The 21,784-nt window shown below is 50.6% G+C and overlaps 1 protein-coding gene across 2 annotated transcripts in view; it reads right to left on the minus strand.

Moving 5' to 3' along the window:
* Positions 1-8,619: 8,619 nt before the first annotated feature.
* The window catches only part of KIFC2 (kinesin family member C2), a 36,823-nt gene continuing 23,658 nt past the window's right edge, over positions 8,620-21,784 (minus strand). For both annotated transcript variants that reach the window (XM_083449011.1, XM_083449012.1), the window contains exons 13-19: positions 19,480-19,661; positions 16,878-16,982; positions 14,903-15,033; positions 13,265-13,388; positions 12,122-12,251; positions 10,499-10,728; positions 8,620-9,135 (exon numbers count right to left, since the gene is read on the minus strand). In XM_083449011.1, coding sequence (XP_083305137.1) covers positions 9,010-9,135; positions 10,499-10,728; positions 12,122-12,251; positions 13,265-13,388; positions 14,903-15,033; positions 16,878-16,982; positions 19,480-19,661 — 1,028 coding nt within the window. In that variant the 3' untranslated portion in view covers positions 8,620-9,009. The remainder of the gene's footprint in view (positions 9,136-10,498; positions 10,729-12,121; positions 12,252-13,264; positions 13,389-14,902; positions 15,034-16,877; positions 16,983-19,479; positions 19,662-21,784) is intronic.

A 21,784-nucleotide genomic window follows, 5' to 3' on the forward strand; every position in this document is an offset into this window, starting at 1 on the left:
GGGAAGTGGGTGTTGAAACAAAGCCGCTGATTGCAAGCGATCGGGAGGGAGATAAGGGAGGCTAGCGATAAAGGAGGCTGCCTGGGAGGGGGGAGGAAAAGACAGCGAACTTGCAATGAGAGGAGACAGGAAGACTAAAGCAATGAGGAGAGAAATTAGAAGAAAAGGAGGAGCAAAAAACTGCTCCAGGTGAGGAAAAGACACTAAGGCAAACAAGAGGGAAGGGGGGGTTGAAAGAGGTAAAAGTACATGGATCCTGAGGATTTTTGCATTAAAAAAGGTAAAGGTACCCCTGCCTGTACGGGCCAGTCTTGACAGACTCTAGGGTTGTGCGCCCATCTCACTCAAAGAGGCCAAGGGCCAGCGCTGTCCGAAGACACTTCCGGGTCACGTGGCCAGCGTGACATCGCTGCTCTGGCGAGCCAGAGCCGCACACGGAAACGCCGTTTACCTTCCCGCCAGTAAGCGGTCCCTATTTATCTACTTGCACCCAGGGGTGCTTTCGAACTGCTAGGTTGGCAGGCGCTGGGACCGAGCAACAGGAGCGCACCCCGCCACGGGGATTCAAACCGCCGACCTTTCGATCGGCAAGCCCTAGGCACTGAGGCTTTAACCCACAGCGCCACCCGCGTCCCCCTTTTTTTTTTTTTTTGCATTGGGTTACCCCAAATTCACCATCAGATCACATAGCACGTCCATGGCTACAGCCTGCACCAAAAAAAATCACACATCCACTGTTTCATGGAGCCGCAATGGCGCAAAAACGTGGTAACAAAGCACGGATCCACATTGATCCTCAGGATTTTTGTATTGGGCTACCCCAAACTCACTGTCAAATCACATGTCTGTGGCCACAGCATGAACCACAGAAATCATACATCCACTGTTTCATTCAGAATATTTTTTTTCTTGTTTTCCTCCTCTTAAAAACTAGGTGCATCTTATGGTCAGGTTCATCTTATGGGGCGAAAAATACGGTATTTTCTTTGTGGTTGATTGCAAAGGTATGGGGCTGTCTGGGGTCCTAACCTTTATTTGCAGCTCAAGGGGGCATGATGCATCTTCTCCATCTTCACAGCAACCCTGCGAGATTGAGAGGCAGAGAATGGCCCAAGGCCAAACCCAGTAAGCTTCAGGGCTGAGTGGGGATTTGAACTCAGGTCCAAGTCCAACACTGACCACAATACCGCTTTGGCGCTTGTCCCTCAAGCTGGTGGCCTTGAGATGGGAAGGTTGGCCTTTGTTTTGCTTTGTGCATGGACTGGTTAACCTTTTCGAACATCCCTATTGCTGTGCTCCCTGGAAGGACAGATCCTGAAGCTGAGGCTCCAAGACTTGGCCACCTCATGAGAAGAGAAGACTCCCTGGAAAAGACCCTGATGTTGGGAAAGATGGAGGGCACAAGGAGAAGGGGACGGCAGAGCACGAGATGGTGGGACAGTGTTCTCGAAGCTACCAGCATGAGTTTGACCAAGCTGCGGGAGGCAGTGGAAGACAGGAGTGCCTGGCGTGCTCTGGTCCAGGGGGTCAAGAAGAGGCAGACACGACTAAATGACTAAACAACAAAACAGTATTTTGGCTGCCCCCCCCAAAACCCTCAGCTCTCCTTGAATGACCCACAGAGGCAGGCGAAGGGGGCAGCCCCCTACCCTCAGAATGAGCCACCAGTTGTAAGTAGATGCTTTGCAAGGTGATCAAATCAGGAGCCGCCACAAGAAAATTGACTCAGTCGGGTGTGGCAACTGAGTAGGTGAGGCCAATTAAGGGATGCAGTGAGAGATCAGGGCTGCGAGCCCAACGCAATAAAGGAGGTAAAGGTAAAGGGCCCCCTGACCATTAGGTCCAGTCGCAGACGACTCTGGCGTTGCAGCGCTCATCTTGCTTTACTGGCCGAGGGAGCCGGCCTACAGCTTCTGGGTCATGTGGCCAGCATGACTAAGCCGCTTCTGGCGAACCAGAGCAGCGCACAGAAACACCGTTTACCTTCCCACCGGAGCGGTACCTATTGATCTACTTGCACTTTGAAGTGCTTTCAAACTGCTAGGTTGGCAGGAGCAACCTAGCTCACCCCTTGGGGGGATTTGAACCGCCGACCTTCTGATTGGCAAGTCCTAGGCTCTGTGGTTTAACCCACAGCGCCACCCGCGTCCCTGCTCTAAAGCAGACCCAGGTTCAAATCTGCTGTGCTCCTTCACTTCTTCATGAAATATTTTTGCAGGCTTCTTTTTTCTTTTCTTTTTTACTCGAGCAGGTGGTAGGATTTTAAAGTGGACTTGCACCTGCCTAGGCTCCAGGTGTGGGCAACCTGTGGACCTCTTGATGGACAACCATAAATATCACCCCCGACCCTAGTCCTTGCCTATGTTGGCTGGGGCTGGTGGGAGTTGAAAATGTATTTTTCTACAGCAAAGCAGTGCTTATTCCCGTATAAATGTGATTAGCATCAGGGTCGCGGAAGCAACCCCCATCTTATTCCTAAATAGGAATACAGTATAAGAGCCCTGCTGGATCAGGCCCATGGCCCATCTAGTCCGGCATCCTGTTCTCACAGTGGCCAATCGGGTAGCCATTATGGGATGCCAGCCAGCGGGATTTGAACACAGGACCCTTCCTGTGGTTTCTATCAGCTGGAATTCAGAAGCATGGCTGCTTCCAGGGCTGCAGGCCGAGCAGACCCACGATAGCCCTCTCCTTCATGAATTTCTCCGGTCCTCCATTAAAGCCAGGCACCCCCAAACTTGGCCCTCCAGATGTTTTGGGACTACAATTCCCATCATCCCTGACCACTGGTCCTGTTAGGTAGGGATGATGGGAGTTGTAGTCCCAAAACAGCTAGAGGGCCAAGTTTAGGGATGCCTGGTTAAAGCCATCCAAGTTGGTGGGCATCACTGCATCCTGTGGCAGGCAGTTCCACAGTTTAACACTGCACCATGTAAAGAAGGGATTTCTTTGTGTGTGTCCCAAATCTCCCGCTTGGACTACTGCAATGCATTCGACGTGGGGCTACCTTTGAAGGTGACTCAGAAACTGCAATTAATCCAGAATGCGGCAGCTAGACTAGTAACTGGGGGCGGCCACCGGGACCACATAACACTGGTCTTGAAAGACCTACACTGGCTCCCAGTACGCTTCTGAGCACAATTCAAAGTGTTGGTGCTGACCTTGAAAGCCCAAAATGGCCTCAAAGGCCCAGTATACCTGAAGGAGCGTCTCCACCCCCATCGTTCCACCCAGACACTGAGGTCCAGCTCCAAGGGCCTTCTGGCAGTTCCCTCATTGCGAGAAGCCAAGTTACAGGGAACCAGGCAGAGGGCCTTCTCAGTGGTGGCGCCCGCCCTTGGAACGCCCTCCCACCAGATGTCAAAGGGAAAAACAACTACCAAACTTTTAGAAGACATCTGAAGGCAGCCCTGTTCAGGAAAGCTTTTAATGTTTGACGCATTACTGTATTTTAATATTTTGTTGAAAGCTGCCCAGAGTGGCTGGGGAAACCCAGCCAGATGGGCAGGGTCTAAATAATAAATTATTATTATTATTATTATTCCAACATTCAGCATCATGGAATGTCCTCAAGTTCTAGCGTTAAAAGAAATTGTGGTGTTCAAACTGCAGCCGCTCCGGAGAATTTCCTCTGATTTTCTTTTATGGGGAATATTGAGGAGCTGCTTGTTTCTTTCCTCCAGCGCCAGGGTTTGTCAAAGGCCTACTTTGAGACAGCTGGCAAGGGAAGGAAGGCAGAGCCAGCCACAGAAAAGAGATAAAATCACCTGGCAATTAGTATGGATTGTACTTTGGTCCATCTGTGTCTTGTTGTTGTTTAGTCATTTAGTCATGTCCGCCTCTTTGTGACCCACTGGACCAGAGCACGCCAGGCACTCCTGTCTTCCACTGCCTCCCGCAGTTTGGTCAAACTCATGCTGGTCGCTTTGAGAACACTGTCCAACCATCTCGTCCTCTGTCCTCCCCTTCTCCTTCTGCCCTCCATCTTTCCCAATACCAGGGTCTTTTCCAGGGAGTCTTCTCTTCTCATGAGGTGGCCAAAGTCTTGGAGCCTCAGCTTCAGGATCTGTCCTTCCAGTGAGCACTCAGGGCTGATTTCCTTCAGAATGGATAGGTTTGATCTTCTTGCAGTCCATGGGACTCTCAAGAGTCTCCTCCAGCACCAGAATTCAAAAGCATCCATTCTTCAGCGATCAGCCTTCTTTATGGTCCAGCTCTCACTTCCACCTGCGTCTTGGTTAATCATACTGGATGTATCCCCTTCCTTCCCACCCCACATGCCTCGCAAAGCATTTTAAAAAGTGGTTCCCTGAAACCACTTCTCCCATTTCTCATTCACCACAAACCCTGGAATTTGGGGTCCCCTCCGAACCTGTGCCAATGTTTTGCAGCTGTTTTGTGGGGTCTGATAGCATGAGCGCAGTGTTTTGTAGGGCCTCCTGGTTCTCAGACTGGAGTCCTGGGCATCCCCTAAACCCAGCCCAATTCACTCCAAACCTGTGCCAAAGTCTTATAGTTGTTTTGTGGTGTGAACACCATGTTTTGTAGGCTCCTACCCCCCAAACGCAGGTAGGGACGCGGGTGGCTCTGTGGGTAAATCCTCAGCGCCTAGGACTTGCCGATCGCATGGTCGGCAGTTCGAATCCCCGCGGCGGGGTGAGCTCCTGTTGTTCGGTCCCAGCGCCTGCCCACCTAGCAGTTCGAAAGCACCCCTAAAAGTGCAAGTAGATAAATAGGTACCGCTTTATAGCGGGAAGGTAAACGGTGTTTCCATGTGCTGCGCTGGTGCTGGCTCGCCAGAGCAGCTTCGTCACGCTGGCCATGTGACCCGGAAGTGTCTCCGGACAGCGCTGGCCCCCGGCCTCTTAAGTGAGATGGGCGCACAACCCCAGAGACGGACATGACTGGCCCGAACGGCCAGGGGTACCTTTACCTTTCCCCCCCAAACCACCTGATACTCAAACCAGGGGTATTCTCATTAACAAACCCCAGAATTTGGGATCCCCTCCAAGCCTGTGCCAATGTTTCTGAATTGGTTTTAGAATGTATTTCATTTAATTGATGGTGATTTTATGTAAACTGGGTCACTTTTACTGTTGTTAGCCGCTCTGAGCCCGGCTTTGGCTGGGGAGGGTGGGATGTAAATAAAATTTTATTATTATTACAATTTTGTAACACTCAACTTGCCTGCTATTTCATTTGCTTCAAATGGCAGCTTTCCCCCCAATCCTCATCCTAGAATCAGAACTGTAGAGTTGGCAGGAATCCCAGGTCCAGAAAGTGGTGGGGGGGGATGAGTGTTCAGACCCCTGGGCTCTCACTTGTGGGGTGCCTCAGGGTTCTGTCCTCTCCCCCATGCTTTTTAACATCTACATGCAGCCGCTGGGGGAGATCATCAGGGGGTTTGGGCTGAGTGCTCATCAGTATGCGGATGATACCCAGCTCTACCTCTCTTTCAAATCAGAACCAGTGAAGGCGGTGACGGTCCTGTGTGAGTGTCTGGAGGCGGTTGGAGGATGGATGGCGGTTAACAGATTGAGGTTGAATCCTGACAAGACAGAAGTACTGTTTTGGGGGGACAGGAGGCAGGCCGGTGTGGAGGACTCCCTGGTCTTGAATGGGGTAACTGTGCCCCTGAAGGACCAGGTGCGCAGCCTGGGAGTCATTTTGGACTCACAGCTGTCCATGGAGCACAGGTTAATTCTGTGTCCAGGGCAGCTGTTTACCAGCTCCATCTGGTATGCAGGATGAGACCCTCCCTGCCCGCAGACTGTCTCGCCAGAGTGGTGCATGCTCTGGTTAGCTCCCGCTTGGACTACTGCAACGCGCTCTACGTGGGGCTACCTTTGAAGGTGACCCGGAAACTGCAATTAATCCAGAATGCGGCAACTAGACTGGTGACTGGGAGTGACCACCGGGACCACAAAACACCGGTTCTGAGAGATCTGCATTGGCTCCCAGTACGTTTCCGAGCACAATTCAAAGTGTTGGTGCTGACCTTGAAAGCCCTAAACAGCCCGGACACTGAGATCCAGCGCCGAGGGCCTTCTGGCGGTTCTCTCATTGCGAGAAGCAAAGCTACAGGGAACCAGGCAGAGGGCCTTCTCGGTAGTGGCGCCCACCCTGTGGAACGCCCTCCCATCAGATGTGAAGGAAATAAGTAGCTATCCTATCTTTAAAAGACATTTGAAGGCAGCCCTGTTCAGGGAAGTTTTTAATATTTAATGCTGTATTGTTTTTAATACTTGATTGGGAGCCGCCCAGAGTGGCTGGGGAAACTCAGCCAGATGGGTGGGGTATAAATATATTATTATTATTATTATTATTATTATTATGAATGAAGAGGTTTTTCTAAGCCTCCAGCCCCCAAACCAGCTCTGGACATCAGGAGCTCTTATCTGTCTCGGGCCAGGAGGCATCAAGCTGCTCTTGAAAACTCCAGCGTCCCCGAGGGGTTAATGCAACCCCACAGGTTTTGGGGCCGACACCCACAAAATCGAGGCACAGGGCAGAAACTGGGGGGCATGTTCACTTTATTGTCCTGGCCAGCATCCAGGAGTAGCAGGAGGGAGAAGGGTCCCTGGGGGGGGGGGGAGGGATGGAGGCAGGAAGAAAGTCCAGCAGTTCCCCTTGGGTCCAAGTTCCTGAACCCAAAGGAGAAAGTGAGGCAACACTCCTCTTCCCGGCTAGCTGACGGTTTGCACGGGGGCCGCCGATGTGGTGCTGTCGTTCAGACATTGTTGGGCAACGGATCCCCACCGTCCTGGACCAAAAGGCCCCAGTGGTCACAGAATCTTTAGATAGGGTGGCTATTCTTTAGATAGGGTGGCTATCTAAAGAACTTTTAACTGAGTTAAGATTAAAAAAGGATGTGTACAAAAAATGGAAAAGGGGGGAAACCACCAAAGAGGAATTCAAACAAATAGCCAGCACGTGTAGACACAAAGTCAGAAAAGCTAAAGCACAGAATGAACTCAGGCTTGCTAGAGAGGTTAAAAGCAACAAAAAAGGCTTCTATGGGTATGTTCGTAGCAAAAGGAAGAACAAAGAAACAGTGGGGTCACTCAGAGGAGAAGATGGTGAAATGCAAACAGGGGACACAGAAAGGGCTGAACTCCTCAATGCCTTCTTTGCCTCAGTCTTCTCCAATAAAGAAAACAATGCCCGACCTGAAGAATTTGGAGGAAATGATTCAGCAGAGGAAACACAGCCCAGAATAACTAAGGAGATAGTACAAGAATACTTGGCTAGTTTAGATGTATTCAAGTCTCCAGGGCCAGATGAACTGCATCCAAGAGTATTAAAAGAACTGGCAGATGTGATCTCAGAACCACTGGCAGTCATCTTTGAGAATTCCTGGAGAACAGGCGAAGTCCCGGCAGACTGGAGGAGGGCAAATGTTGTCCCTATTTTCAAAAAGGGGAAAAGAGAGGACCCAAATAATTACCGCCCAGTCAGTCTAACATCAATACCAGGGAAGATTCTGGAGCAGATCATTAAGCAAACAATCTGTGAGCACCTAGAAAGGAATGCTGTGATCACCAATAGTCAGCATGGATTTCTGAAAAATAAGTCATGTCAGACTAACCTGATCTCATTTTTTGACAGAATTACAAGCCTGGTAGATGAAGGGAACGCAGTGGATGTAGTCTACCTTGATTTCAGCAAGGCATTTGACAAGGTGCCCCATGATATTCTTGTAAAGAAGCTGGTAAAATGCGGTCTTGACTATGCTACCAGTCAGTGGATTTGTAACTGGCTGACTGACCGGACCCAAAGGGTGCTCATCAATGGTTCCTCTTCATCCTGGAGAAGAGTGACTAGTGGGGTGCCACAGGGTTCTGTCTTGGGCCCGGTCTTATTCAACATCTTTATCAACGACTTGGATGATGGACTCAAGGGCATCCTGATCAAATTTGCAGATGACACCAAACTGGGAGGGGTGGCTAACACCCCAGAAGACAGGATCACACTTCAAAACGACCTTGACAGATTAGAGAACTGGGCCAAAACAAACAAGATGAATTTTAACAGGGAGAAATGTAAAGTATTGCACTTGGGCAAAAAAAATGAGAGGCACAAATACAAGATGGGTGACACCTGGCTTGAGAGCAGTACATGTGAAAAGGATCTAGGAGTCTTGGTTGACCACAAACTTAACATGAGCCAACAGTGTGACGTGGCAGCTAAAAAAGCCAATGCAATTCTGGGCTGCATCAATAGGAGTATAGCATCTAGATCAAGGGAAGTTATAGTGCCACTGTATTCTGCTCTGGTCAGACCTCACCTGGAGTACTGTGTCCAGTTCTGGGCACCACAGTTCAAGAAGGACACTGACAAACTAGAACGTGTACAGAGGAGGGCAACCAAAATGGTCAAAGGCCTGGAAACAATGCCTTATGAGGATCGGCTAAGGGAGCTGGGCATGTTTAGCCTGGAGAAGAGGAGGTTAAGGGGTGATATGATAGCCATGTTCAAATATATAAAAGGATGTCACATAGAGGAGGGAGAAAGGTTGTTTTCTGCTGCTCCAGAGAAGCGGACACGGAGCAATGGATACAAACTACAAGAAAGAAGATTCCACCTAAACATTAGGAAGAACTTCCTGACAGTAAGAGCTCAAAGGACAATGGCATTGCAAAGCAGGGTTGGCTGGCTGAACAGCAATCCTAAAGCAGCCTTCCTCCGCCTGGTGCCCTCTAGCTCTTTTTGGGATGTGGCCCCCATCAGCCCCAAAAGGGGCTGATGGGGGCCACATCCCAAAAAGAGCTGGAGGGCACCAGGGGAAGGAAGGCCATCCCAGAGTCAATGCAGGGCTTGTCTAGGTCATCGCAACCTCTTCTAAGCTTTGCAGAAACTGGTGCTCAGATAAGGGGGGACAGAGGGACGCGTTTTGGCTCTCTGACCCAGCCTGCTTGGGAGAAGTCTCCTCTGTTGAAGAGGGGGTCCGCGCCCCCCGTCACTGCGCCTGCTCCAAGACCTCCTCTTCCTGACGGGGTTGTGGGCAGCTCAAACCTCTCGCTGGGCAGAGGAGTCGATGCGCCGGGAGGCCGGGCCAAGCTCCACTTTGCAGACGCGCTGGGCAAACTTGAGGGAGCAGATCGACTCGCCCACGTTCTTCTCCAGGGGAGAAATCTGCGGGGCAGATAAGAAGGGGGAACGTGAGAAGATAGGAAGAGCCTCTGGTCCAGGTTCCTGTGTTACGATACGATACAATATCTTTATTGTCATTGTCCCATACGGAACAACGAAATTGAAAAAATCTACATCAGACATTCCAAAACCAACAAGCCTGCTATCCCAGCTATCCCAACCTGGTTGGCCCCCTATAAACTCTGAGACCCCATTTTTGAATACAATATACTCCCCCAGAGACTACATTACACTGCGTTTAAAACCAGAATTGCATTTGGGTAGAAACTGTTTCTCAGGCGGCTAGTCCTAGTCTTTATAACCCTGTCCCTTCTTCCAGAAGGCAGAAGCTGAAAGAGTTCATTTCCAGGGTGCGCACTATCCTGCGCTATCTCTGCAGCTTTCTTGTGGCACCTGGAAGTGTAGATTTGATCCAAGGTGGGAAGAAGGCACCCAATTATTCTCTCCGCAGTCTTTAAAACCCTGGAAAGCATTGTTTTTTCCCTGACCGTGCAGCTCCCAAACCACACACACAGACCATAAGTTAAGACACTCTCCAGTACAATGGTAAAATGCCACCAACGGATCCTTTGAGAGATTATTTTTCCAGAGGATTCTCAGATATATTGTTTATTAACATCATTCCTAGCTTGCCCTAGCAAGTTCTGTAAGTTAACAGCATTTTACATTCACTTTTTTGCAGAGAGAATAGCAGGCTTGTGGGTTTTTGAATGTCTGATGTAGATTTTTTCAATTTTGTTGTTCTGTATGGGACAATGACAATAAAGAGGATTGTATCGTATCGTTTGTATCCTCTCTTGCCTCCCTGAACATTCCCACAAAGGCGAGTCCCCAAAGCCTGACATTCCCTCTTGACCACTATGAGAGCAGGGTGCTGGCCTAGATCCTTCTATAAAAGTATAAAAAATGTTTACTCACACATCATTCTGTTCACGATTGGATCCCCAAAGGCAGACTTAGCTTAGAAAAGTAACATACACCTGGAAACTATCTCATAAGGAGGCAGTCCCTTTGTCTTCTCTTGGCCAAGAGAGCATCTTTGGCTAAGCAGATGTTGCTTCTCCGATGCATGTAGTCAAAGAGAGAGAGATGGCTGCCAGTCCTATGCTTTTCTTACCTGCACAGGTGAGGCCACGCCCACCTCTAGTCACATGCAGAGGAAGTCTGTCCCAGCCCAGAAGGAAACAGGAGGTTCACCTGCTGGCTGGACAAATATTCCTCCCCAGGTGTAAACATGTTCCCCCTAGGAATGTTGTACTTGACTGCTCTTGTGTTTCACATCCCCCATGCCTGGCATGGGTCTCTGCCTGGACCCCCCCACCTCTGCCCTGCCCTCCGCCCTCACCTGCACCATCATGATGGTCTTGCTGCCTTTGCCCAGAGAGTCTTGCAGCAGGTAGGTGAGCTTGGAGTTGCGGAAGGGGACATGCGCCTGCTTGGTGCGCAAGGCCTGGATCACCTCCCCCAAAGCTAGCAGGGACTTGTTGATGCTCTGGGCCTCCTTCAGGCGGTCTCCTTGCGCACCAGACTTCCACACCCGCTCCGAGCCGGCCAGGTCCACCAGATTGAGTTTCCCTGCGGCAGAGGTGAAGGGGTTTCCTCTTTAACACATTCTTATAAGTTCACAGGGTGAAACGATAACGATAAGTAGACTTTATTTGCGTAGCCGACAGGCAATAGCATCAAAGGACACACACCAACAAAAATACATTACAAATATAGTTACGATAAAATCTTGTGACCTAATAAAAACCCTAGGTAAATTAATAATCTCAGTTCTTAAAACTTGGCAGAGGTAATAAAATAATAATAATAAAACATAGTGATAATAATCATAAGATCCTAGACAAGGAATCCGGGTGACGACACTGGTGTCATTCAGATAACAGCTCTGTTGTCGAGCTGTTCTGGTCGGCTAGGAGTGAGAAAAATTTGGCTTCACAAGAGCGGCCCGGGATGGCAGATAGGAGCGGCGTAATGGTCTCGTCCCTGAGATCTTTATATAGGGAGCAAGACAGGGTGAAATAAGACTTGAAAAGAGGGACAAATAGAAAATGGGAAAACAACAACAACAATTTATTATTTATACCCCGCCCATCTGGCTGGGCTTCCCCAGCCACCCTGGGCGGCTTCCAACCAAATATTAAAATAAAGCTTCCCTAAATAGGGCTGCCTTCAGATGTCTTCTAAAAGTCTGGTAGTTGTTGTTCTCTTTGACATCTGGTGGGAGGGCGTTCCACTGGCGGGCGCCACCACTGGGAAGGCCCTCTGCCTGGTTCCTTGTAACTTGGCTTCTCACAGTGAGGGAACCGCCAGAAGGCCCTCGGAGCTGGACCTCAGTGTCCGGCCAGAACGATGGGGTGGAGACGCTCCTTCAGGTATACTGGACCAAGGCCGTTTAGGGCTTTAAAGGTCAGCACCAACACTTTGAATTGTGCTCGGAAGAAAATGAAATAACGGCCTCCGTCTTCCTCCACATCCTTGCATCTCCTACCTTGGACAGGTGCCCTGCCCCATCCCAATTTGCTCCGCAGCCACCGACAGGGCAGGTGGATAGATACCGGTGACTTTTCTTGCCCAGCGATGGAAAGAGGGCAAGATGCCGACAAAGCAGATGGAACTACAAGGCTATGCAGAAATAGCTAGAATGACTGGGTAAATCAGAAACCAGGAGGACCAAAACTTCAGCAGAGAACGGGACGAATGCAGATTGTATTTGAAGGAACATTCCAAACACTTGAGATCTTTGGCAGGCCTTGAATAACGCTTGTTATAAAGATTTTGGATACTTTGGAGGGCCATAATTCAGATGAACTATAATATGCAGTTGATTAAAAGACCCGTGGAGGGCAGGAGGGAAGTCTTAAGCTTCGGAGGAATCTTGTTTTATTTTTAAAATTTGTGTCAAGCATGTGATTTATTTTGTAAAACCAATAAAAATTATTTCCAAAAAAAAAAGAAAGGATACCTGTGACTTGGGTGCCGCTGGCCAGCTCAGTGCCAGTGATGTTGACGGTGAGGAGGGCGTGAGAGCGGGAGCTGCGCTCGTTCATGTTGGTGGCGTACGTGGCCCGATTCCGCTTGCCCAGCGAGAGCATCTGGAGAGGAGGCAAAAGGATGGAGGGACACTTCAAGCGGGGAATTAATGTGGGAATGTTCAGGGTGGCAGGAGAGGATATGTTGTTTATTAACATCCTTCCTAACTTGTGCTAGCAACTTCCTTTACTTAGCAGAGTTACATTCCCCTTTTTACCTCGGGTTACAGACACTTCAGGTTACAGACGCTTCAGGTTACAGACTCCGCTAACCCAGAAATAGTACCTCGGGTTAAGAATTTGCTTCAGGATGAGAACAGAAATCGCGCAGTAGCAGCAGGAGGCTCACACGAGCCTGCAACCAGCTATCTTCTGTACAGTGGTGTCTCAGGTTAAGAACAGTTTCAGGTTAAGAATGGGCCTCTGGAACGAATTAAGTTCTTAACCTGAGGTACCACTGTACAGCAGATAGCTGGTTGCAGGCTCGTGTGAGCCTCTCACTATTACACAATTCAGTCTGTCTCAGATTGAATTGTACGTTCCTGGTAATTTCCCTTTGAATCCCTCTTAAAAGAACAAAGACGCCACAATCTTATTCAAAGTCAATAAAAGAAGTTTACTCACATCAGTTCACAGTTGGATCCCTGAAGGCAGACTTAGTTACATATACGTACATGCGGATCTACCCCATATGGAGGAATAACCCCAGTGCTTCTGCTAGCTGAGAGCTAGCAGAGCAGTCCTAGCTGGTCAAACGAAGAACGAAGTGAAAAAGAGGGAGGTGTGCAGCGTGACTCGCCCTTTTGTTACCTGGACAGGTAAGGCCACGCCCACCTCTAGTCACATGCAAAAGGAAGGATGCTCCAGCCAGGAGAAACAGGAAGTTTCGACTGGCTAGACCAAACACCCCCTCGCATGTCTTCTCTAGCATTACAAGGAATGTTGTGCTTGACTGCTTTTCATGGATCACACCCCACAATTAATTCACTGGGGCAAAACCCACTGGAAAAGTAAGGCTGCCCCCCGGGACACAGAAGGCTCCCAAGCCCCCAAACACTGATGTCCAGTCCGGCTACCTTTTTGATCTGGCGAAGGCTGTCCACCTCCACGCTGGTCAGTCCTGGGACATGCAAGTGGCCACTCCCGTCCGGATTCAGCTTGACATCGAGTTTCTCATGGGGGTCCCTGGCAAGGAGGTCCCTAGAAGGAGGGAGGAAGAAGAAGATGCGCTAGCAATCCTCTCGCTAGGTACTGACAGGCCAGGGGTGCCGCTGTCTGGTGAAGACAGAGCGGGATCCATTTCTTCGTTTCTTACAGGGACAAATGCAAGGTCCTACACTCAGGTAGAAAGAACCAGGTGCAGGAATAGAGGATGGGGGCTACCTGGCTTGGCAGCAGCACTTGGGAGAAGAAGATCGCAAGCGTCACGTCAGCCAATAGCGTGATGCTGCAGCAAAAACAGCTAATGCTATTCTTGGCTGCCTCAACAGATGTTGAGTGTCCAAATAACAACAACAACAACAACATTTTATTTATATCTCGCCCTCCCCAGCCAAAGCCGGGCTCAAAGCGGCTAACAACAATAAAAGTAACACAGCATACTAAAATCAATTAAAAATCTAATTCATGGCAGCCATTGGGCTAGAGTTCTGTGCGGATTACCAAAGGAGGGGGGTCAGACTGTGCCTTGGCCAAAGGCCTGGTGGAACAGCTCCGTCTTGCAGGCCCTGCGGAAAGATGTCAAGTCCCGCAGGGCCCTAGTCTCTTAGGACAGAGCGTTCCACCAGATCGGGGCCACGGCCGAAAAAGCCCTGGCTCTGGTTGAGGCCAGCCTAATCTCTCTGTGGCCCAGGACCTCCAAGATGTTTTTGTTTGAAGACCGTAAGGTCCTCCGTGGGACATACCAGGAGAGGCAGTCCTGTAGGTACGAGGGTCCTAGACCGTATAGGACTTTAAAGGTTAAAACCAGCACCTTGAACCTGATCCTGTACTCCACCGGGAGCCAGTGCAGCTGGTATAGTACCGGATGAATGTGATCTCACAGCGAAGACCCCATAAGGAGTCTCACCACGGCATTCTGCACCCGCTGGAGTTTCTGGGTCAGTCTCAAGGGCAGCCCCACGAAGAGCGAGTTGCAATAATCCAGTCTGGAGGTGACCGTCGCGTGGATCACAGTGGCTAGGTCAGGGCGAGAGAGATAAGGGGCCAACTGCTTATCAAGGGAAATAATAGTCCCACTCTCTTCTGCCTTGGTCCGGCCACACCTAGAATATTGTGTCCAATTCTGGGCACCACAATTAAAGAAGGATGTTGACAAGCTAGATCATTGGCATAGCAGAGTGGTCCTCCTGAGGTGCAAAGGGTCCGTTAGTCTGGCTGTTAACCAGAAGGTTGGCGGTTCAAGCCCAGCCACGGGTGGCTGTGGGCAGAATTCCTGCATTGCACGGGGTCAGACTAGAAGACCCTTGGTGTCCCTTCCAACTCTGCATTATATGATTCTCCTTTTTGTTTAATCCCCACAACAACCCTGAGAGGTAGGCAAGGCTGAGAGAAGACAGGGACTGGCCCTGCCCCCAAGTCCAACCAGTGAGAGCTCCATGGCCAAATGGGAATTTGAACCTGTCTCTCTCCCAGGTCCTAGTCCACTGCTCTAACCACTACACCGCACTGCTTCTCTCTCAAGGGCAGGATTCGCATTCGGGGGCGCCTCTCACCTGATCACCTCGTTGTAGATCTCCACCATGCTGAGGCTGACCGAATACTTCCAGGCGTCACGCTTGGCCTCCATCTCCTGGTAGAGGGCTTGCAGCGCCCGCTGGTTGATCCCGGGGTTGTCGGAGACGCCCTGGAAACAGAAAGACCCTGAGGGTCCCGCCGAAACTCAGCGGGAGAGAGCGTCTGCCTTGCATGCAGAAGGCTCCGGGTTCAAGTCCTGGCATCTCCAGGGGGGTCTTGGGATCTCTCCAGCCTGAAACTCCACTGCTGCCAGCCAGTGTGGGAAATACTGGACTACATTGATCAATGGTGCTACTCAGTCCAGTGGTACCTTGCATCCCAAACGTTGAAAACCCAGAAGTAAGAGTTTTCCAATTTTCAAACGCTTTTTGGAAGCCGAACGTCCAGTGTGGCTGTCGGCTATTATTTCTGGGGCACCTGCACCAATCAGAAGCTGCGCCTTGGTTTTTGAGCATATCGGAAGTCAAACGGCCCTCCGGAATGGATTAAGTTTGGCGCTTTTGTTTTTGCTAATTATTTTGGGTTTTTGTTTTTGGGGCTTTTTCGGTTCGTTTGTTTTTGTGACTGTGTGGAACCCAGTTCAGCTACTGATGGATCGATGGTGTGACTGCAGAAATGGATAAAAGGCCCCCATCCAAACAACGACTGTCATCAGTACAGGTAAGGAAAAATAATTAATTTTAACTTTTATCATCTACAAAAACAAAACCTACTGAAAGCCACCTTTCTGATTTAATCAGCAAAAGCCAAGTGGTTTGCTTTCCAGGCTGCATTTTGCATGGCGGGAGGTGTCATGAATGGCTCCTTCCTCACCGGGTCGGTAGAAGCTCCCTTGTACACTGAAAACTTGTATTTTGATGAGAAAAATTGACATCCCCCAAACGCATGGATCCAATTTGCTCTTCTTCCACGCTGGAAGCCTTTGAGCAAGCAAGCCTATAGCTAGAGTCTGAAGTGCTCATTTCCAAAAGAAGCCTTGATACTCGATTCTGCTGAAAGAGCCCCTCACCTTTGGGGAATTCCTATCCGGGGACAATTTGGCTTCAGCACTGCTATATCTGCTATTTAAGAAAATGTTATATTGCAATAGAGGGACGTGGGTGGCGCTGCGGTCTAAACCACAGAGCCTAGGACTTGCCGATCAGAAGGTGGACGGTTCGAATCCCCGCGATGGGGTGAGCTCCCGTTGCTCGGTCCCTGCTCCTGCCCACCTAGCAGTTCGAAAGCACATCAAAGTGCAAGTAGAAAAGTAGGTACCACTCCGGCGGGAAGGTAAACGGCGTTTCCGTGCGCTGCTCTGGTTCGCCAGAAGTGGCTTAGTCATGCTGGCCACATGACCCGGAAGCTGTACGCCGGCTCCCTTGGCCAGTAAAGCGAGATGAGTGCCGCAACCCCAGAATTGGCCACGACTGGACCTAATGGTCAGGTGTCCTTTACCTATAATATTGCGATACACAAGCAGGTTTGCCCGCAGCAAACCATCTCCTTCCAAAGAGACCACAGAGACAGAACTTCTGTGTGCGTCTATACAGTGGTACCTTGGGTTACAGACACTTCAGGTTACAGACTCCGCTAACCCAGAAACAGTACCTCTTTGAACTTTGCTTCAGGATGAGAACAGAAATCGTGCGGTGGCGGCAGCGGGAGGCCCCATTAGCTAAAGTGGTGCTTCAGGTTAAGAATAGTTTCAGGTTAAGAACGGACCTCCAGAACGAATTAAGTTCTTAACCCAAGGTACCACTGTATCTGGAAGGCAGGATAAGAAAGAGATGCGCAATCCAGTTCTGTGATTCCAGGGACATGCGAACGTGCCCAGCCAAGTGAATTAATTCAGGCGCATTCAGTGCACAAAACCCCCTCGCTCGGGTGTGCCATGCGCGCCAGTTGTGTGTGCCCCAATCCCCCCCCCCGAGGTGGCTCATCCTAGGGGCTGGCGGGTGGGCAAGCTCCTACCTCCATGGTGTACGTCTTGCCGGAGCCTGTCTGCCCGTAGGCAAAGATGCAGACGTTGTACCCATTCAGGCAGGACATGACCAGCGGCTCAATCTCCAGGAAGACCTGCAGAGGGGGCAGAGAAGGCAGAGCTGAGCGAAGGGCACCCATGCGCACGGGCACAGGCGCACCGAGGCTGTGAGGCAGAGGTCAGGAGGTGCAGTGAGGGCCGGTGAGGACGTGAGCAGCGGGTCCGTCTGTGCCGGGGGTTTTACCTGCTGCTGTGGCAACCAGGAACTCAGGCTGGCCAGCCGCTCCCTGGAAGGCACCTAGACGTCAAGGGGTCACAAAGCAGCGAGGGAGGGTCAGGCTGTGCGCCAAACCAACAGGGCGCCTGGAGCCCAGGAGAAAAAGCACCCCCTCTGACCCTGAAGGCGATTCCCGCATACAATGTCCCAGCCTAGAAGCGGCATCTGGGTGATGCAAAGGCGCTCCTGGGCCAACCTGGTGCTGTACCACTTCATTCCCATTCCACCTTTATAAGGAATCAGTCCACCCAACCAGTGGCGTAGCGTGGGTTGTCAGCACCCGGGGCAAGGCAAGTAATTTGCGCCCCCCCCCTGCTGCACTGTCCCTCCCCCAGATAGTCCCTCGCTCTCTCTCCGCACCGCACCACATGCCTGGCACCCTCCCCTCCACAGTGGGCGGCGACCCGGCGGCTCGGATCGGATTCGCACAGCCAGCACTACAGTGAGAGAGTGAGTGAGCCAGGTAGGGGCAGAGAGCTGCGAGTGCGAGCGCACACCCCCCCCCAGATGTTGCGCCCGGTGCGGCCGGCCCCCCCTGCACCCCCCACGCTACGCCACTGCACCCAACCTTCGGAACTCCCTGCCTATTGACAGCAGGCAGGCGCATTCCCCTGGTGCGTTTCCCCCGCATTCTGGTGTGTAATGAGCACAGCTGTCAACTTTTCCCTTTTCTTGCGAGGAATCCTATTCGGGATAAGGGAATTTCCCTTAAAAAAAGGGAAACATTGGCAGCTATGGTAATGAGAGAGGAAGGGATGGAAGCCGCCCTCTGTCTACATTCTCCATGCTGCACAGAATTTTATAAAATTGAAGCTGAAAAATCCCACACGCTGCACGGGGGAGTCGTTCCCACCCACCTCATCAGTTTGGTTGCCCTTTTCTTTTTCTTTCTATTTTTATTAAAGATTTTCTTGGTTTACAAAAGTGTGCAGTGTCTCGTATTCCCCCCCCCCCCCATGTAACATTTTTACAAATCGGTTTCATTTGTTGAGACATTAGGAAGAAAAGTGGGAAAGAGGTGGGGGAGAGATTGGGGGTCGGATGGCGATGTTTCTATTTTACTTACTATATGTGGGGTTTTGTGTCAGCGTTGCTTGTGCAGGTTCTCTGCTGTTCACTTGTGTTCCTTTCGTGGTGAGTGAGGTTGGGGTTGGCCTAGGGTGTGATTATTCATTTGTGGTTGGCTGTGGTGATCTTTGTTTTCATGTGTGAGTGGGGTGGGTGGGTGTTTTGGATCAGGTTAGCCATATTGATTTGTATGCTGTTGGTGGATTTTTGTCATTGTCTTGTTGGGCTGTGTATGTGATAAAGGGGAGCCATACCGGGGTGAAGGCGTCTTCTTCTGTTTGTCCCCGTGTCAGTTTCAGTTTATTAGTTAATTTTTCTAGTAGGGCTGTTTCCCATACTATTTAGTACCATTGGTCCATGCTTATTCCTGACAGGTCTCTCCAGTGTCAGGTTATGGTGTTTCTGGCTGCTGAGAGTAGGTGGGTTATGAGTTCTTTGTGGAGTAAGTGGGCATTGTTGTCTTGGAAGATGTTTAGTAGGGCCAATTCTGGGGTGATTTCTAACCATACGAGAAATAAGTAAAATAACCAAGCAAGTACAGTGGTACCTCAGGATGCAAACGGGATCCGTTCCAGAGCCCCGTTCACATCCCAAATGGAACGCAAGATGCGCCTGCGTGTGCGCGGGTCGCATTTTGCCGCTTTCACGCATGCACACAACGTCATTTTGAGCATCTGCGCATGCAGGAGTGGCAAAACCCGGAAGTAACGCACTCCATTACTTCCGGGTTGCCGCGGAGCACAACTTGAACGCGCTCAACCCGAAGTACATTCAACTCGAGGTATGACTGTATTGGTTGCCCTTTTCTGAACCTTTTCAACATCCATTTCGAGGCGAGGCAACCAGAACCGGGCAGAGTATTTCAAATGCTGTTTCACAGTGGGACAGACAACCTCAAAAGACAGTGGCCTGCCCTTCGTCGGAGGGCGGATGGCCACTTGCCGGGGGATCCTTCAGCTTTGATTCCTGCATCGCAGGGGGTTGGACTAGATGACCCCCCGAGGTCCCTTCCAACTAGGCACTTCTAGGATTCCAACAGAGCCCCCATCTTCTGGCTGCCGCTCAGTACCTCCTCACCACGCTCAACTGCGAAGGCCCCGAATCCTCACCCACCCACCGTGCCAAGCGCCCGGTCTCCACGTGCCGCTTTCCGGGCCAGTGGGATGCTGAGATCCTCCTCTTTTTGAGGAGGGAGAGGCACACGGAGCATCAGGCAGAGACACACTCCGAGGGCAGGGGGTCCTCACCTCCTCCTGTGTGGCCTGCGGCAAGAAGACCTTGTCCAGCTTAAAGGTGCGCTCCTTCCCTTTGTAGGAGGCCGTGACGCAGCCGTCGTCTGCCGGGTCCGCAGCCACCGGGGTCTCCACTTCCCCTCCCTGCTGTTCATCCTTGCTCAGCGGCTTCAGGCGGCACAGAACCCGGATGTTTCCTGCGGGGAAAGGTGGGATGTTTAGGGAACAGCAGCATTGACATCAGGGACGCGGGTGGCGCTGTGGGTTAAACCACAGAGCCTAGGACTTGCCGATCAGAAGGTCGGCGGTTCGAATCCCCGTGATGGAGTGAGCTCCCGTTGCTCGGTCCCTGCTCCTGCCAACCTAGCAGTTTGAAAGCACGTCAAAGTGCAAGTAGATGAATAGGTACCGCTCTGGCGGGAAGGTAAACGGCGTTTCCATGCACTGCTCTGGTTTGCCAGAAGTGGCTTGGTCATGCTGGCCACATGACCCCGAAGCTGTATGCCAGCTCCCTTGGCCAGTAAAGCGCAACCCCAGAGTCGTCCGCGGCTGGACCTAACGGTCAGGGGTCCCTTTGCCATCGACATCACCCATTTGTTTGTGTCTTTCCCACCAAACTATGGCGATGGTGACGGCAGCAGCTGCAGTTCAAGAGTGCTGTCACAGTACAATCCGTTCCCGGCCCAATCCATTCGCCATTGACCCACAGCTCAATTGCGTCCGCCTCAGGGGTGAAGCGTGCAGCAGAGTTGACCGAGTGATTGGAGAGGGCGAGAACAGCTGCCAGGGATCCACTAGATCCATATTCAGAGATCTAATATTATTTTTTAACTGTTAAATTGCTCAGTAGCTTTGTTCTTTTTCAAAAGAATAAATAAATTTAGTTTTTCAGTTTAAACTTTTACAGTCAATTATCCAACAACCAACATAAAAACAAGATTCCCAAGAATCTCCTGAATTTCTCTCCTCCCCTTCGTGGGTCCTTTCGTTAACCATTTCCTCCTGCATCTTTTATAAGAATCCAAATCTTTTACATCGCCATTATATCCAAAATTCACCATTAAACTACAAGTGTTATGCCAATCCTACAAGTGATTTTAGCTGTTTGCAGTGGTTTTTAAGATAAATTATAAATTTCCCCCGTTCCTTATTAAAATTTTGGTCTGCCTGATTTCTGATTCTTCTGGTCATTTTTGCCATTTCGGCATAATCCATCAACTTGATCTGCCATTCTTCTCGGATCGGGACTTTTTCTTCTTTCCATTTCTGGGCCATTCACTTCCGACCAGCTGTGATCGCACAGATAAATAGTCTTTTCTGCTCCCTTGGGATTTCGGCACCTCAAAGATCTTGGTGGAACGGACCTCCACGGACGTGGGTGGGATCCTCTTCCCTGCTGGTTCTGAAGCAGAGGTTGGGAGTCCATCTCTCTGGGATGCTTCAGCTGAGATTCTTCAACGGCCGTTTATAAAATTATCCATGGCAAGGAGAAAGCAGATGATGCTGAATGTTGGAAGATTCAGGGCACATAAAAGGAAGCGTTTCTTCAGGAAGCACAGAGTTAAACAGTGGAACTCCCTGCCACAGAGGCAGTGATGGAAAATATTAGAACACATTTCAATTTGGACGAGCCAGATTGAACTGTGTACTGTATTTTTTGCTCAATAAGACGCACCTGACCACAAGACGCACCTAGTTTTTAGAGGGGGAATGCAAGAAAAAATTATTCTTTAAAGGGAGCGCTGAGCAGAGCCTGTATGCATCCCAGGCTCTGCTCAGTGCTCCCTTTCACAAACTGTGTGGAGTGTGTGTGCGGCGCTTGCAGGAGGGAAAAGCCCCCAAGAGCAGCACACACACTCCGCGTGGTTCTTTAAAGAGAACACGGCTCTTGGGGGCTTTTCTGGTAGGTGGAAGAAGGGAGTGACGGGCTGCCCTTCTCCCTCCTCGGGGAAAAGCCCCCAAGAGCTGCACACATGCTCCATGCGGCTCTTTAAAGGGAGCGCTGAGCAGAGCCTCCCACCTGCATTCGCTCCATAAGCCTCACACACATTTCCCCTTACTTTTCAGAAGGGAAAAAAGTGCGTCTTATGGAGCGAAAAATACGGTATTGCCTTTAGAAACACACATGAGTTTGCAACTAGTTTTCTGCTGTGCAAAGGGGAATGTGATGCTCTGATACTCAGATCCTGCTTGCAGGTGACAAGAGGATGCTAAACCAGGTGGCCCATTGGCTTGATCCAGCCGGCCCTTCTTATGTCCTTTCCTAATGGTCCCTTGCCTTTTCCCCACGGCCCCCGCACGCTGGTTCCTCCCCCCCTGC

The sequence above is a fragment of the Podarcis tiliguerta genome (genome assembly GCF_965153285.1).
Source record: "Podarcis tiliguerta genome assembly, chromosome: 7".
In the NCBI taxonomy this organism is placed as follows: Eukaryota; Metazoa; Chordata; class Lepidosauria; order Squamata; family Lacertidae; genus Podarcis; species Podarcis tiliguerta.